The sequence below is a fragment of the Alligator sinensis genome, unplaced genomic scaffold (assembly GCF_000455745.1).
Source record: "Alligator sinensis unplaced genomic scaffold, ASM45574v1 scaffold74_2, whole genome shotgun sequence".
NCBI classification, from domain to species: Eukaryota; Metazoa; Chordata; order Crocodylia; family Alligatoridae; genus Alligator; species Alligator sinensis.
In genome coordinates, this window is record NW_005841931.1 from 3,221,443 (window position 1) to 3,237,132 (window position 15,690).

Here is a 15,690-nt window from a genome sequence, read left to right on the forward strand (position 1 = left end):
GGTGGGGCCGGCGGCAGGGGCGCGGGGCCTTCCCCTCCCCCTCCCTTTACCGAGCCGCCGCCTTGTGGGGTGGTTAAACGGGAGGGCCGCCCCGGGTAGGCGGGTGTGCGGGGCGATGCTGGGGCTGGTGCCGGACGAGGCGTGCGACTACCTGTTCAAGATCATCCTGCTCGGGGACTCGGACGTGGGCAAGACGTGCGTGGTGCACCGCTTCCACAGCGGCCACTTCCGCGAGCGCCACCACAACACCATCGGCGTCGACTTCTCCGTGCGCTCGCTTCTGCTGGACGGCAAGAAGGTTAAGGTCAGCCCCGCTCCCAGGGCATGGTGGCTGTCGCGTGTGTACCGTGGCCTCGGTCCCTGTGGGACCAGGAATAGGAAAAGGGCTCCAAGTGTCCGATGCTTTTCGAGGCAGCACATGGATGCAGCGAGGGTGAGCCCCAAATCGCTGTCGGGGGTCTTCGCTGACTCCTGGGTTCGCTGCCAGCTCTTTCTTGTGACACCTCCAGAAAAAAAGATGCAACTCTGATGGCCCACATCTCACTTGCTCGCTGGCGACTTGCAGCGAGCAGTATGAAGGAAAAAAGGACTTATTTGCATATTTTCTTCAGTAAATGTGACTAATTTTGAGCTTCCAACATGATTTCATATTTAAGGCCTGGTGATGCTGGCTTCTCCTGTGCCAGCGAAGCTGGAGGTGCCGGGATGCAGCCTGGCTGTGAGGTCGCAGGTGCAGGGCAGCCCGGCCCTGCTGCCCTCCCCTCCCCTCCCCAGAGGGCTTTGGGAGACCCTTGAGGCCCCCCAGCTCTGCGATGTTATGCAGCTCTTCAGGATTCAATGCCTAGCTTGGAGATGGGGGAGTTCCTGCTTTCCCCTTCCCCTGCCCCTTTCACTGCAGAGAAGAAGCTAGCGACGTGTCCTGCAGCAGAGACTTGTAGGGGGCCTCTCTCTGCCCCTCCTTCCCAGGTCTCTGCCCTTCCTGAAGCCAGTTGAGCATTCAGCCCTCAGGAAAACCTAGGGACCCACAGAAAAGCTTCCCTGGCAGTTGCTTCAGGGTCATCCTGTGGTGAAACTGTGTGCTTGGTTACAGGCTGTTTCATATTTCCCTTCTCCCTGCCCAACCATCTCTGTGCTCCAAGGGACTCTTTCTCTCTCTTTTTCCTCCTTTGCTCACCTAAAACTTTAACAGTACAGCTCTGGTTTGCTGACCAGTTTATATCTGTATTGTTGGGATGATGTCTAAGCCTTGTTGTGATATGATGGAGCCCTTTTTTGCCCTTGTCAATCCAAACTCGGTTATAGGCACATGCATAGATAGCAAAGCTTGCTGCAACGCAGCAACAATGTGATTTGGGGAGGGGTTGGCTCTATGCATCTAGAAATTGTTGTTGGTTGTTTTTTTTTTTAACTAGATTAAGTAACATGATTGTCGCTGCAGGGGACAGGGCCTATTAGTATTAAGCAGCATATCTTTCTAATGAAAATCTCACTGATGTCTATTGAATGGCACTTCATGGGGCTTTACCACTTCTGTTCTTTCTTTCTGCAGATTCAGGTGTGGGATACAGCAGGCCAGGAGCGCTTCCGGACAATAACCCAGAGTTATTATCGCAGTGCCCATGGTGCAATCTTGGCCTATGACCTTACCAGGAGGTCTACATTTGAATCGATTCCCCACTGGATTCATGAAATTGAAAAATATGGAGCTGCTAACTTGGTCATTATGTTAATTGGTATGAATCTAACTTTGTTCTTTGAGTTATTTTTTGATCTATGAGCCTCCTTGCTTCATCTTTACCTTCTGCTTCTACCTATCCTGATCCCAGCACTGTGCTGAGTGCAGCATGGATGAGAACAGGAGAATGCCAGCCCAAACTATTCCTGGGACTGAGCAAGCCTGGGCTCCAAGCATGGTAGGTGTTGAGGTATAGACCTCTGCTTGTGCATGCTTCAAAATAGTCTGTTCCTATTTATGGAGTAGGTAAGTTGTTCATCATATTACTCCTCTGAAAAAGCAAGAAGAACAACACATTCAGACCTTTATGCCTGTGTAGTCGTAAAGAGGGAAAAGTGGACTTACCTTAGCCATGTTCTGGGAATGGTATACAGCAGACTCCTCACAAGTGCTGATTTGGCAACCCCAAGTAAGTGACACAGCAAGGATAACCCAGACAGACCAGAAACCCAGTCCCAGTAAAAAAAAAAAAAAAAAAAAAAAAAAAAGACTGCCTTTCAACAACACAAGACTGGAATCTGCTGAAAAGCTCGCTCCAAATTGCTCAAGGATGTTTAAAACTTATCACTAGCAAAATAATGCTTTCTGGTCAGAGCAATAAGGCAGGGAAATAATTTTATTTGATAGCATTGCTGTTAACTAGAGGTACATTCTAACTTGCACCAGATATTAATATCTTAATGCCTAACAACTAGGATAAGTTGATTTTTATCTGACTACTTTTTCTAAATACCTTACAGGTGCTAATAAGTTAATATCCGAGTCTTGGGTGGTAGAGGCCAAAGATTAGTCTCTCTGTCCTGTTTTCCCCAGAGACCTGACTCAACCAATATCTCAGAATTGGTTTTGGGATGCAGGCCAAAGTTGTCTTATTTTGTAGCAGAAATATGACTCACTTGTTCTTAAGCGTTGTGACTTCAATATTAATGGTAATGTCATACTAACAAGTTCTGTGTGGTGCACTAGGTTTTCTTGGCAATATTTGTTTATAGTTGGTTTCATGACCATAATGCTAATTAGAGAAAATCCAGTTCCATACATACACTAATTCTAATATGACTCTTCCTCTAACTTGGCACAGCCTCTAGTATATTACAAAATGACAGGTGGATTCTTTCCACACTGGTGCTCCTGAACTGTTTGTTTTCCTACAACGAGTCATTGGATGGAGAGAGGATATCAGCAACTGACTGAATAAATTGGTAACCTTTGCTTTACTGGTGCCAAAGGCTTTAGATGCACTTAATTTGAGATTTGGTTTATATTCAACATTCCAATAACTTTGTGCATAATTCTATTCCTCAAACACAATTCTTCTTTGCAAAGTATCTTTAAAACTTATCTGGGAATAAAGAATTCCATTGTTTTCATGCTTTTCTTTAAAGGGAACAAATCTGATGCTGTGGATAAGCGCCAGGTCCTGTTTGAAGATGCCTGCACACTTGCTGAGAAGCACGGGCTATTGGCTGTATTGGAGACCTCAGCTAAAGAGGCCCAGAACATAGAGGAGGTGTTTACACTGATGGCAAAGGAACTGATAGCCAGGAACACCTTGCAGCTTCATGGGGAGAATCCTCCCAACAGCATCTATCTGGACTCTCGGCCAGTGATTGCCAGTCAGAGTCCAGAGAAGAGCCCGTGCCTTTGTTGATGAGACATCTCAATAGTAAGAAATGTGGAAGTTGTGGCTATCTTGAGGCTTTTTCAACCATGAAAGCTTCCTGTCTGGCCTTAAATAATCATTCTGATGCACTGCTGCCTTACCATGTTGGCCTGTAATTCTCTCCAGGATATGGGTGTTACTTTTCTAATGGTTAAATGTATTGTTGGCACTTTACCAAATCTTTGAGCTGAGGACTTCAGAGGCTGCAAGCAATGGACCCCTTGAAGAGAACCATGAAAACTTAAATGGGTTCAACAGCCTCTTGAATAGAATAGCCTTTGAACTGAATCCTTGAACAGTTGCTCTACTGGCTGTGCCAGAGGGTAGCTGCACTCGGACCTTGTGCTGACTGTTTCCTTTAGGGTACAGTAGGTGCAATTATCTAGTCTTCATAAATAGCTTTTCAGTTTGCAATCCCTACCATCCATTGCATCTGTCCTTGTCAGTGTGGTTGGCTTACTCTGTAAGTGTTTAGTTATCCATTCCATTACAGCTGCATAACTTTGTGATCAGGTGGGCAGTGTCACTCCATCAGGGTTTTGTTTGTGTTTCTTTCCCTTTCCTCACCAAACAGCCTACACTCCATTCCCACTGCTCAAATAGCACTGCATATCTAAGGAATACCTCATCTTTTTTTCCCAAGTGTCGAGAAACGAGAAGAGCTGTCATCAGTCTTACACTTTGGTCTCTCTGCTGTTTTTCAGTAGTACTAAGGGTGTTTTCTGTGATGGAGATGCTATTTTCAGTGAGAGAGAGAGAGAAACCCCAGGTGAGGACTAAGTGACTGAATTCATCTGAGAGTTGAGAAGCTTCGAGTTACTTACTTTGTGAAGTACATTTCCTATTGGAAATGAAAGGCTTTTCATTAAAATCAGCACATCTAAAAGTGCTGTGCTGGGGGAAGGTGGTAGCTTAGGATCTTGGCCCTGGAACTTTGTAAACGAGTATTCAGGTTTTTGTAAAGCTGATTATGATTAAATGGATAGAATAGTTCAGTAACTTTGGTCTAAAAAAAGATCATGAACAGAGCAGTGTGAAGCTGTCCTTTGGGATGAACATTTACTTAAGTGCTGCATTTTTCAGTAAGAGGCTGGGTACCAGTCACAGTTTTTGGATCATGAAGCTCTGCTTACAGTGACTGAGAGCTAGTGTTTCCTGTTGTGTGACCTTTGGAAAGTGGGCTTCACCAAATACCTGTTGCTTTAGTCTCCAAACACATAATTTGTTCACTATTTTGGGAGAAGCTCACCGAGATCTGTTAGGGGAGTTGGGTTCATTTGGTATTAATAGTGAACAGATTTCCATCCTTTCACTTAAGAGGTTTCTGCTAGTAGAGTTTTCCTGAACTTGCATGAAGTTCTAAGAACGGAGTCCTTATTTCCACAGCTGGCTAAGAGGGAGCCAAGGACTTTTCTGCCCATTCTTCTAGAGGAGAGTACCTCCTAGAACAGGAGGTCAGTAATAGATGAACAGTCCTTATATACTTATGTCCTGCTCTGACTGCTGTCACTGAACTACAAGCCAGAAGTTCCACTAGGCAACAGTGAAGTACATCTCTTATCACAAACACAGAAACCTTAGAAGCTTGGTGAGGCTGGAAATTTGCCAAAGGTTTGAGTTTCTTTTTCCAGTTTTGGAAAGATGTGGCAGAATCCCTGTACAAAAAGGCATCTTACTTAAACATGAAAAATAAAAGTTGACTTAATACCCTGTGTTAAGAGTTGTGATATGTAGTACAAACATAAAATGCTGAATAGTGCTGCTTGCAGCCTGACTTCTTGATTAACATGTTAAGCATGGATGTTAATACAATTATCTGCAACCAACAGGGGCAGAAGTGTTCTGAATGTCAGTCTGTAGCAGAAAGCAAAAGAACTGAAAGTTGTCATCTTTCTCTCTGCCATTTAGCCTAAATTTCTCTCTCCAGTTCAACATTAGCCTAAGTAACTTATGCTCCCTCCTGGGGCAGTAGACCCTTTGCACAATTACATCCCATATTTGTTGCCATTTACCTTTAAACTAGTTTACATTATTGACATAATTAATCAAAGTATCTTTTAATCAGTTACTCCTGTATTTGGATCTCCCCATGCTGGAAAGCAGGGTCATATAGCCTAATACAAGTCTTGGTTTCTTGGGAGGAATGTCTTTTAAAATGTTTAAACATCCCTGCCCCCCCCCCCACACAATTTGTGGGGAAATAGTGCTACAGACATGGTGTCTGGTTTTACAAATTTGTCCATAGCCTACATGGCAAATCTTGCCCTGCTTATGAGCGATTCTACTTGCTTAGTGTTACCATTTCCCTTCCTTGAAAGCATATTTACCCTTCCTAAAAATGCCATTAAAAACATTCACCTATTTGGGTTCCTCAGATAGCCAAGAATGCAACAATAAGAATCCTGCCAACAGAAGTTAGTAGCTAATCTTTCTCTTGCTGCTAATGAGAGAGCTGAATCAGAGGCTTCAAAATTAATGAGGAAGTGCAGCTTCTGAAATCCCTTGCTCCTCTTAAATGCATATACCTGCACGTATCAGCACATTACCTTGCCTGCCTCTGGGGTTGCTAGTCCTTCCCCAAGCCCGTCTTCCCCTTGCTGATTAAGCATCTGGTACAGCTGGGTTTCTCTGAGCTACTGACGCTTTTTCTTCTCCAGAGTGAATGGTAAGATTGATGGAATAGTTCTGGAGCACTGTTCTGGGTATCAGGGGGTGACTGCAGCTGTGCTTCACTTGGCACAGGTTCCTTTCCTGGACTTCTCTGGGGAATTCTCAGTAGCTCAGACAGATAATCCTATCTAAGAAATGTGCTTCAACCAATCATCCTAATCTTCATTTTGGTTTGAAAAAGAAACAGAGGAGTTTGACCTCTCCCATAGTTTCAAATGAGCTGCTACTGATTGACTCCATTTTGAGATCTGCCAGAAGCCCTTGAGCATAATAATGGTGCTGGGATTAGTTCTGGGAGCAAGATGTGAACCTTGCCACCTGTGACTGCAGCAATTGCTAATGAGAGTCCTATTCTTGGAGCATTACACTAGGCAATATTATTGGTTAGCTCAATCTCCAGCATAGAAAAAGCTGTAAGGTTAGTGCTAGAAACTTTAATGGATACTTAAATTGAAGAGCATATAAGATGGCAGTTATCAACTACCAGCTTGCCAAAACACTGCAATCTAACTCCTGCTGTTTGCTCTGCATTTCCCCCTCAGAATACACAAGAGGCAAGTTGTTTGAATTTTTTAAAGCTGCTACAGGACCCCATCCACATTAATTTCTTCCCTCTTTACTCCACTTCCCCAGCAATGCTATCTGTAATTTTAATATGTTTTCTGACCTCTCCATTAGAGAGCTGGTAGATAACAGAAACAAGACTAAATGCAAGACCACGCTAATGGGATCAGAACTCAGGATAGAAGTGACATCTTTTATTAAACCAACTAGATATTTGCAAAAAATATATATTTGCAAGCTTTTGGGCACACTCGCCTTCCTTCAAGGCATAGGAAAATGAAAATATTGTAAAATTTCTCCTTGGTGGATAGTTGGTCTAATAAAAGATGTCACCTCTACCCAGAGTTCTGATTCCATTAGTATAGTCTTGCATATAGTCTTGTTTCCATTTTATGCCAGCTTTAATGGAAAGGTCAAAACATGTTAAAAGTACAGATGATATTGCTGGAGAAGTGGAGTAAAGAGAGAAGAAATGAGTGTGGATGGGGTCCTGTAGCACTTTAAAAAAAAAAAATCAAAACAACTTGCCTTGTGTGCTCTGAGAGGGAAATGCAGAGCAAATAGCAGGAGTTAGATTAATGGCATTTCATAAACAGCTTTGTATTACTCATTTCCATGTCCCATTCAGCAACTGTGGCTGCACTATCAATGTGAAAAGAGGCCAATGTTGCTCAAACATGTTTTAAAAATCATGCAAGACTAATCGCAAATGGCTGTTTAAGTTGATATCATGTCTCCTTCATATCAGGGTCATGATTCTGCTAGAGGAAACTGAGCTGGGTATAGTACTACTGAAGTAACCCAATGTTCTCAGCTGTATCAGGAACAGCAACAGAAGCCCTGCCTCCCAACAATAGCACACAAGTGAATTCCTCCTCCCCCTGATTGAGTAGCAGCTAAAAAACCACAAGGCATCCCTTTCTTGGCCATTCAACTCTTTCCATGTGTTGCAAAGGGAATCCAAGCATCCAACTCACAGCTACAAATACTTCAACATTGGAAGACCAAGGCTTGTAGATCGAGCACAAGTCTCATTTCCAAAATGGATTTTAGTATTAGAAGCCCAAGTCCCATTGAAAGTCAATGGGATCTTAAGCAATTAAGCTACTGCTAATATTTTTACCTCATGTTTCATCAAGGTACTACATTTCTTTCACAAAACATTTTATAAATGTTATTTATTTTATAATGTAAGCAAGCACTTCTTATAGCAAACTTTGGATGTCAATAATTGCTATTGTAAAGTTTTTAAAGGCAGTTTTGGTTAAGTCTACACACCACTTTAGACCTTTGCATAGGCCTTGTCTAAGGTGCGAAACCAAACCATTACTGAATATACACTGAAATATGGACTGGCTGTCAAACCTAGTGGCGCTGCTGTGACTGCATTATCAGTTCTATGTATTTAATGGAAATCATTTTTTTTTTTAAATTTAAAAGATGCTATTTCTCTCTCCACACACACACCCGCCCCCCCCCCCCCCATCTCTGGCTCTGCCCCAGAATGTAGGTTCAGTTTGTTGGAGAGGGTAGAGGGCTTTAATGATTCAGTGTATGTCAATGTGCAAAACAGGCACAGCTACTGCCAATGCTGTTGCAAATCTCCTGCCATAGAGCAGGCTTTCCCAATTCCCATGACTTTATGCAGGTGATGACACCATTCTAAAGTTATCATTAGGAAAAACAGTGTTGCAGTAACTCACATCGAAAACAAATACATTGTCCTACTCTGCATTGCTCTTGGCATACAGCCCTATTCCCAGGACTTGTGTTAAACATTGGTATGCGCATCTGTTGTATTAACCTGATAATAGTTGGATATACCATGTGCACCCATGTAAACAAGTCCCCATCAATTGATATGGGTAGTTTGAACACACTACACTACAGCAAGATACTTAAGTCCAAGTGAGCCATTGTAAATTGCAATTACATTAATAAAGGTTATACCCTGAGCAAGTTTCAGGAAAAATGTTGCTGTGGGGAAAGTTCTCTTATTTCCAGGCTTTCATTGGTGGGTTTTTGTGCCTCGAGGCAAAGATGATGTATCCTTTTTTCGTCCTGGTTATCACACCATGAATATCAGTTTTCTCCTTTTCTGGATTTTAAACTTTAGGAAAATATAATTATCTTATTCCATATGGTAATTGTTGCCAATTATGTTTTTACCATTTTAAATTCATTGCCTTTCAATGTTTGTACCATGAAAAAAAAAAGGGGGGGGAAAATAAAAATGTTAAAGACTCAGAGGATACATAGCAAGTATCAAAATCTGTATGTTCACATTCCTTCAATTTTAAGGCATTTTTTAAAAGAAAGCTATTTCTTCTAAAAAAAAAAAAAAAAAAAAAAAATCAGCCTGCATTTTTAGAATTAAAACCCCCCCAAAAAGTAAAAGCTCTCATGTGCACCACAGTAGTAGCCCTGTAAAACTGTCTTTACTGAGGAGCAGGGGAGGGGAGGGAGGAAATAAAGCCAAACAGAGTCAGGAAATGTGTGTGCATCTTGTGTTCAAAGGAGCAGGACTACTGCATTGTTGATAACAGAAGTCACAGTTAAATTCAAGACCATTTATGGAAGAAGTCTAGCTCTTAATAGTCAGGACCACAGACAGCCATGTTCAAGTAGAGGGCAGACAATGTAAGAGGGCACAGATGCAATTTCCTGCATTAAAAAACAGCATAATTTATAAAGCAAAGTTTGTCAGAGAAAGGTTTATGTTGTACTGTCTGGAATTCTGTACTAGGTAAATTTGTCCAGAGCCGGCAGCAACATTGTTTATACACTAAATCAAACCAACTACACTTTTGTACCTCCCATTATGTACAGAAACATACATAAGATTCAGGAAGACAAAAGCAGCATTATTCCACACACAATCCAACCTCGCCATCTCAGCCCTAAAGAATCTTTTCTTGGTACTTAAAACACAACTGTGCTTGTATTCAGAAATGTTTTGGCACACAGCTTCCTGTAAAGACTACAATAAATCAGTCTGCATCTTTGGTTCATTCTCTCCACTAAACACTGTTCCTCATTTCCTTGAACTTCCTGTTATCCTCCCTACACCTATTCCCGTTTCTCCTATTCGGTCTTTCCCACGAACCTCCAGCTTCCTTTTCTCTTGATACTTTTAATTTTTATTTTACAAACTTCCAAATCTTTCTTTTATTTCCTTCTACTTGGTTTGTTGCATTCTGCTAGTCACTTCTAAGATCTTTTTTTGCATGCACAATAGTCTAGATCTGGTTTCAAGAGTACGTACTTTCCCTTCCTTCACAACATGCAAATATATTTCCATGACAATATCATTCTCTCTTATCTGATTCCCAAAGAGAATGGTACTTTAGAATATATACAGGCCCATAGAACAGCAGCAGACGGTTTACCAGGAAGCATTCAACCTCTAGTAATGTGCTATCTGGACTACAGCATATAGTTCAAATTATACATAAGGAAGTTACCAATCCCTGACACCAAAAGCACCAAAATCATGCAATTAAATACAGAAAGAAGCAGAACTGAGTCCATGTCTCAGAATGTAGTTTCAAGAATGGACACCCTGCCCCCCCCACCCCCTTTTCTCTCAACACCAAGCCCATGTATCCTTTGATAGTTTGGTGAGCTCAGCTGTCCTTATTCTTAAAATATTTTTATGTGATAGAATTTATTTGGTATAAGGCTGTAGCCAAAATGAAATTCTGCATTAACCCTATGACACAACTAGAACAGTTAGAAATCAGACTAGCTTGCATTGAGTATCTAAAGTGTAAGCTGAAGTCTAGAGGCTTTGAGCATAAAGAACAGACAGACTTCTTTAATTTTTTTTATTTGGGAAAAGTGCTTACAAAAAGGCAGCTGCAAAACAATACATTGGAGACCTTGGAACAATTTCTTATTCCCACCGTAAAAAGTGAAAGGAGAGGCAGTCTAGGGAACGAGCGGTAGGAGAACAGATTATAGGGCATCCATGAGTCAGAAACAGCAAGGTTAGCATTGTTGCAGTGGGACTTTGATGGCAAAATGACCTCATCTCAGTGGAATTATATAGCCTGACATTGCATAGCTGCTAGTTCTTTTTGTAAGCAATAACTTGCAACAAGCTGAACAGCTTTACAAGGCAATCAGCACAACTCAAATGTGATGAGGCGCACATGCCTTGAACCAACTAAGAAGCACAGCTATTTCCTAGTTAAGCTCATGGCTTGTATAGTTATCAGTGTCATAAATTAATAATAATAATTATTATTTTATTTTAAGAGTAAACAGTGCAACTACAGGATCCCAGCTTGTGTTCTACTGGAAAAGAGTACTTTTAGATCCCTCTTTGGCTAGCCATATTTCTACTTTCAGCCAACCCTCATAATATGCAGTAGAGAGAGCTGGTGCATTAAGGTAGCACCAACTATCAATCCAATGGTATTAAAATCACAGCCGCAGACTGGGCCAAGCCCACTAGACTCTTTTCACATCCGATCGAAGGCAAGACTTCATACACCAAAAGGGGATGAAAGGTATTTTTTGTTTTCCTTTTTTTTTTTTTTTTTTGAACACAGAGTCTCTCAGCCTTCGAGATCCAACTCTGCATTTATTTGTATATACACATAGGAAGTTCTCCTTTCACGTACAAAGACATTTTCCTTTCATGCTAAATACAGTAAAAACCCGGAACATTTGCACCTGGTTCTGGTTACACAGTAGTAATAGTAATGTGCAAGTAAACAAGAGACCAAAACCACAAATGAAGACGTGTACATGAGGGGGCTGGAACAGAGCTGAAGCCAGAAAAAGAGTACATATGTCTGGCCTGAAGTATCGATTCAAAGTCCATAGCAGAAAAAGGCCACTGGCCAATTTACATCCCCCACTACATGGTCACTGCTCATTTTTGTATCTGGGCTCTTCAAGATGAGTGTGGAAGTCCTGTAAACACTTTAACCCTGGAACTGGGTGAATCCTCTTGGGTACACAGATGAAGCAACAAACCTAAGCTAACTGTTTGACAGTTAAATTCATTTTACAAAAACTAACATTTTAAAGATTTATTTCTTGTTATTTGTTTTAAACAGAGAAAACAAACACTCCTGGGGCAGGGGAAGGAGACAGACCCTGGGTAAAAGTTATTACAACAGCACCTGGAATTGATAGGCCTGCCTAGGAGAAACACAGGCACTGCCACAACACCACAGGAAATAGCTACTGCCTGAAACCGAGCAGACAGTCCAAACTCCACTGACAGGTGCTATAGATCCAAGTCATAATAATCTTCTAGCTCATCATGAAACAAGTCCCACTCGTCCTCAGAGTCTGTCAGCTCATCGTCACCACCAGCTGCCAAAAGCATGAGCAACATCTCGCCAAGCTCAAAGGTCACAACCTCATCCTCATCATTCTCAAAGGGGTCGCTATTCTCCCTCTCCTCGATGAACTCCCAGAACCGATTCCTCCGCTGGGCCTGCAAAGAGAGCACAGTTATTGCCCTAGTGTGACCCAGTGTTTGAAGGTATGTACTCTCCTTAGGGGCTTATGTGCCTTAGGCCAGCCCCCCAGGCATAACATGCGAGTAACTTTCTTGTTTAAGACAACAGTGGTTCCCCAATGGAATTGGTTTTTACAAAAAACTGCTACTCCAGCTACCCGCCAACCTCTCTGAATCTCTAAAACATAAGCCAAGTTGGGAAATGTTAAGCAACTTCCATATACTGCTCTCCATCATTTCCAGTCTTTGAACCACCTGCCCCCCTCCTCAAATCCATTATTTATATTGTTTACTACTAAAGTAAATCCAGAGGTCTGCAGAGATAATTTTTTCCTTCCCTCTCCCCAGACAGCCCATTGACCATGCCTCCCTCCTACGCAATCCCTTTTAGAAAGGCCAAAAACACTGAAGCTTACCCGATATCTACTTGATGTTCCCACTTTCGGTCTCTGTGGCTCCTCTCGGCGGCCATCAGGATATGCATGTTTGTAAAAACAGTTCCCTCCAAATGGGCAGCTCCCACGGCCTTCATCAAAATACCTGCAGGGCTTGTTGCTGGAAAGGAAAATAATCGCAACCCTTACTCAAAGTAGACCCAAGCAGAATTCAGTACTGCATTTGCCTATAGTCCAAGGGGGTCTCTTTAAATAGATTCCACTTGTCACTGAAGCCACTTCAAATCAGCCAAATGCATCACATACCAATGATGTATCACATTATGTACACACAGACACACACACCCCAATAGGTGTGTGGGCAGATGCATGCATAAGGAGGCTGATCAGAGCGCACAAGCCTGTACTACCTTATGGCTGTATGAATAGTATTTTGTGTGGGTAAGGAAGGCTGTGAAGTCAGAAGTGGATAGGAACAGCTGGGTGATTGTGTGGATGCATGCATCTGTGGGTGGATAGGTAAGGACACATTTCATGTGCAGGGGGTTGGAAGGGAGGTATGAGAGGGCTTTAGATAACACCCTTCTGCAGGTGTGCCCTTATCTCTGCAGTCTTGACTTGAGAAAAGGCTGCAGTGCTCGTACCTCATTGCCTCCTTGTATTTCTGAATGAGTTTCTGCTTCTCTTCCTTCTCCTCCACCCAGTACTCACTTGGAATGACAAAGTTCGACGTGATCCGACATTCTGGGCAGGACCTGGGGAATGAACAGACCGTGCTGCAAAATTCCACATGACAGGGCGCTCCCTCCTGTTACAAACAAACTAGGGCATGTACCCATCTTTAAAGCTGTATGTTATTGTACCTGGACACTGGCTGCATGGGCTTTTTCAATCTACATTCTTTTGCACAAGACGACACCCTAAAACTCTTCCTCTTCTTTAAAAGCTCAACTCAGCAGCTGGTCAGGAAGTCTCAAAAAAGAACTTGGAAAAACATTTCACACAGACTCCTTTTGCTTTAGATTTAAATAAATTTATTAGTTTGTGTTCGTTTTCGTATTTGGTTGGTTGGGTTCTTAAGGGGAAACGGTTTGTCAGCTAGATGATGAAGTAGGGCAGCAAAAAGTTAAGAAACAGAATCAGAACTGGTTAATCTGATCTCAGTCTAATCTGAGTGCCTGAAATCTTTACAATAGTAACAAATTGGGCAGCATCTTGCTAATGACAGAACATGGCTTTTGTTCAAAATAAGCAGACTGTTTACTCCTAATAGATGTTAACCAGGTCAGAGTAAAAATTACCCCTAGAAAATGATTTCAGTTCCAGGTTAACGTTAGGAATGCATTTAACGTAGTCTTTGTGTGCAGGGGGAGTTTGTTCCAAGTTATCACAAGATACTAAATTTTTCCAAAGTAACAAAGCACAACCAAAATGGGAAAAGTGCCTCACTTTATAATCTTGCTCTCAAATTGTTTAGCGCTCCTCCACTTGCGGATACATTTGAGACAGTAAGTGTGGTTGCAGTTGGAGAGGATCCCAAAACGGCGCTCACTGGGGTTGGCTTTTTCATACACCACCTCCATGCAAATCCCACACACCATGTCTTTACTACGCTGGACGGCAAAGGAGAGCTCCATGTCCTTCTCATGAGCTTCAATGCAAGACTGAAAAAGAGAGAAATGCAAATACAAACATAGCAAGGGACAAGATGAACAGCTAAGAGTTAGGAATTCAGCTTGCTTTTTGGTTTGTCTGTTTTAGTGTTTAAATGTGGTCCTGAATTAAGAGCAAGAGATCAGTCCTCAAAAAGTTTCTCATATAATTATAGGCAAAAGTTAGATCAAGTTCCTTCCCAATAACAAATCTGGCTGCACACAGGAACAACTCAACTAAACAGAACCAACAAACCCAAACTGAAATAAGACGCAAACAAGAACACCTGTATGAAAAGTAACCCATTTTCCACCAGCCAAAAACAGAACTGCTCTGTGGTAACTGCCCACACACATGCTCTTACTAAGCAAAAGTTTAGAAAGGCCTGGTGCTAACTGCAAGCTAAACTGTGGGTACTTCCTACGTTTTCACTCACCACAGGATAAGAGCATGCTTACGGTCAGGAACCACATAGCAGCTTACATGCAGCAAGTCCATGCCCTGCTTTAAAATCACAAATTTGTTCACTTCTCCATAATTCTCTCCTTAGCTCAGTATTTGTACCATTATACAAGACTCTTCAAAGTTCACTCCTTTTTATACAGTTATTTTAAAACAGCCTTGACCAGAAGTCAAGTTTGCAACATCAGCTTCATTAAACTAACCAACTTGCATACAATCAACTTTTAATGAAAGGGAGGAAATGACAAATATCTTCTTGATACTGCTCAACACAAAAATTATTTGTGTGTTTACCTTTATGTGTTGGGATCGCTGTGCAGCATCAACTGGATGCAAGACCTGCAACCCACACATGTCACATACATCCCCATGGATATACACGCAGTTTTCTCCGTAACGACATTCTCCTACTGCAGCGTAGGGGCACAGCTGTTTCTTCATCTCCACATTTGCTTGCTGCTTCTCATACTCCTCCTCAATCACCATTCCCTGCAAGGGTGTTTCAGTGCAGGAAGGGGCAGCTGGAGGCAAAAGTTAAATAGATAGGAAACAATGTGTTAAACTGGAGTAGTCAGACTCCAAAATGGTATTTTAATCTTTAAAGACCATAGGTAAGCAAGCTAGAGTTTAACCAGAGAATGCAAGTCTCAAATCACACAAATCACCCCCCAAAAAAATTTTACACTAAGCCAGGGGTGTCAAACATATGGCCCGCAAGTTGGATCCAGCCTATGAGCTGGATCTGGCCCATGGAGTCACTCTATCCAACCTGTTGGACTACAGGCAGACCACCAAAAGTTGGGAGATGTGGCCTGCCACAGAATCCGGTGCTCTCATGCTCCAGCAGAAATGATGAACAGCAGCAGGAGGGTTAACAAGGGCTGATACAGCCCTAATCACCCTCCAGCCTCTTCATCTATTGTCACTGCTGCAGCCCTACTTCCCTGGTTGTGGGCCCCTGCCACATAGCCAATGCTGAAGCTGGTGCTGTCGCTGTAACATGGGGCATATGGCAGGGGCAGTTCTGGCTCTGGCACAGGGCACATGGGGCAAGGGGGAAAGAGGAGTT

At 42.4% G+C, this 15,690-nt stretch overlaps 2 protein-coding genes and 1 long non-coding RNA gene across 7 annotated transcripts in view; 2 read left to right on the forward strand and 1 right to left on the reverse strand.

Annotated features, from left to right (window-relative positions):
* RAB19 (RAB19, member RAS oncogene family) lies at window positions 1–11,839 on the forward strand. 3 transcript variants are annotated; one of them, XM_006019537.2, is made up of 4 exons: window positions 1–304; window positions 1,550–1,733; window positions 3,121–3,401; window positions 11,702–11,839. In XM_006019537.2, exons 1-3 carry the CDS (start codon window positions 116–118, stop codon window positions 3,384–3,386), a joined length of 639 nt encoding a protein of 212 aa, XP_006019599.1. In that variant the 5' UTR covers window positions 1–115; the 3' UTR covers window positions 3,387–3,401; window positions 11,702–11,839. The 3 variants fall into 3 exon arrangements, with proteins under 3 accessions (XP_006019599.1, XP_025054672.1, XP_006019598.1); XM_025198887.1 differs by lacking the exon at window positions 11,702–11,839 and adding an exon at window positions 10,893–11,071; XM_006019536.3 differs by lacking the exon at window positions 11,702–11,839 and having other exon boundaries at window positions 3,121–5,632.
* MKRN1 (makorin ring finger protein 1) overlaps window positions 11,208–15,690 on the reverse strand; it is a 22,636-nt gene continuing 18,153 nt past the window's right edge. Inside the window, exons 4-8 of one of the 3 annotated variants that reach the window (XM_014517922.2) lie at window positions 14,916–15,142; window positions 13,956–14,170; window positions 13,151–13,261; window positions 12,528–12,666; window positions 11,208–12,087 (exon numbers count right to left, since the gene is read on the reverse strand). In XM_014517922.2, the coding sequence (XP_014373408.2) occupies window positions 11,875–12,087; window positions 12,528–12,666; window positions 13,151–13,261; window positions 13,956–14,170; window positions 14,916–15,142 (905 nt within the window). In that variant the 3' untranslated portion in view covers window positions 11,208–11,874. The remainder of the gene's footprint in view (window positions 12,088–12,527; window positions 12,667–13,150; window positions 13,262–13,955; window positions 14,171–14,915; window positions 15,143–15,690) is intronic. The other 2 variants (XM_014517923.2, XM_025198886.1) reach the window with 2 other exon arrangements.
* LOC112549570 lies at window positions 12,006–13,553 on the forward strand. Its single transcript, XR_003093037.1, has 2 exons — window positions 12,006–12,135; window positions 13,211–13,553. It is a non-coding gene; the product is annotated as an uncharacterized LOC112549570 (long non-coding RNA).

What these genes read in the sequence shown, in the direction of transcription:
- RAB19 (XM_006019537.2), top strand. Translation starts at nt 116, where the DNA reads ATGCTGGGGCTGGTGCCGGACGAGGCGTGCGACTACCTGTTCAAGATC. An exon ending in TGGACGGCAAGAAGGTTAAG is followed by an intron (nt 305 to 1,549) that starts GTCAGCCCCGCT and finishes TTCTTTCTGCAG; the next exon opens with ATTCAGGTGTGGGATACAGC. An exon ending in CTTGGTCATTATGTTAATTG is followed by an intron (nt 1,734 to 3,120) that starts GTATGAATCTAA and finishes TTTTCTTTAAAG; the next exon opens with GGAACAAATCTGATGCTGTG.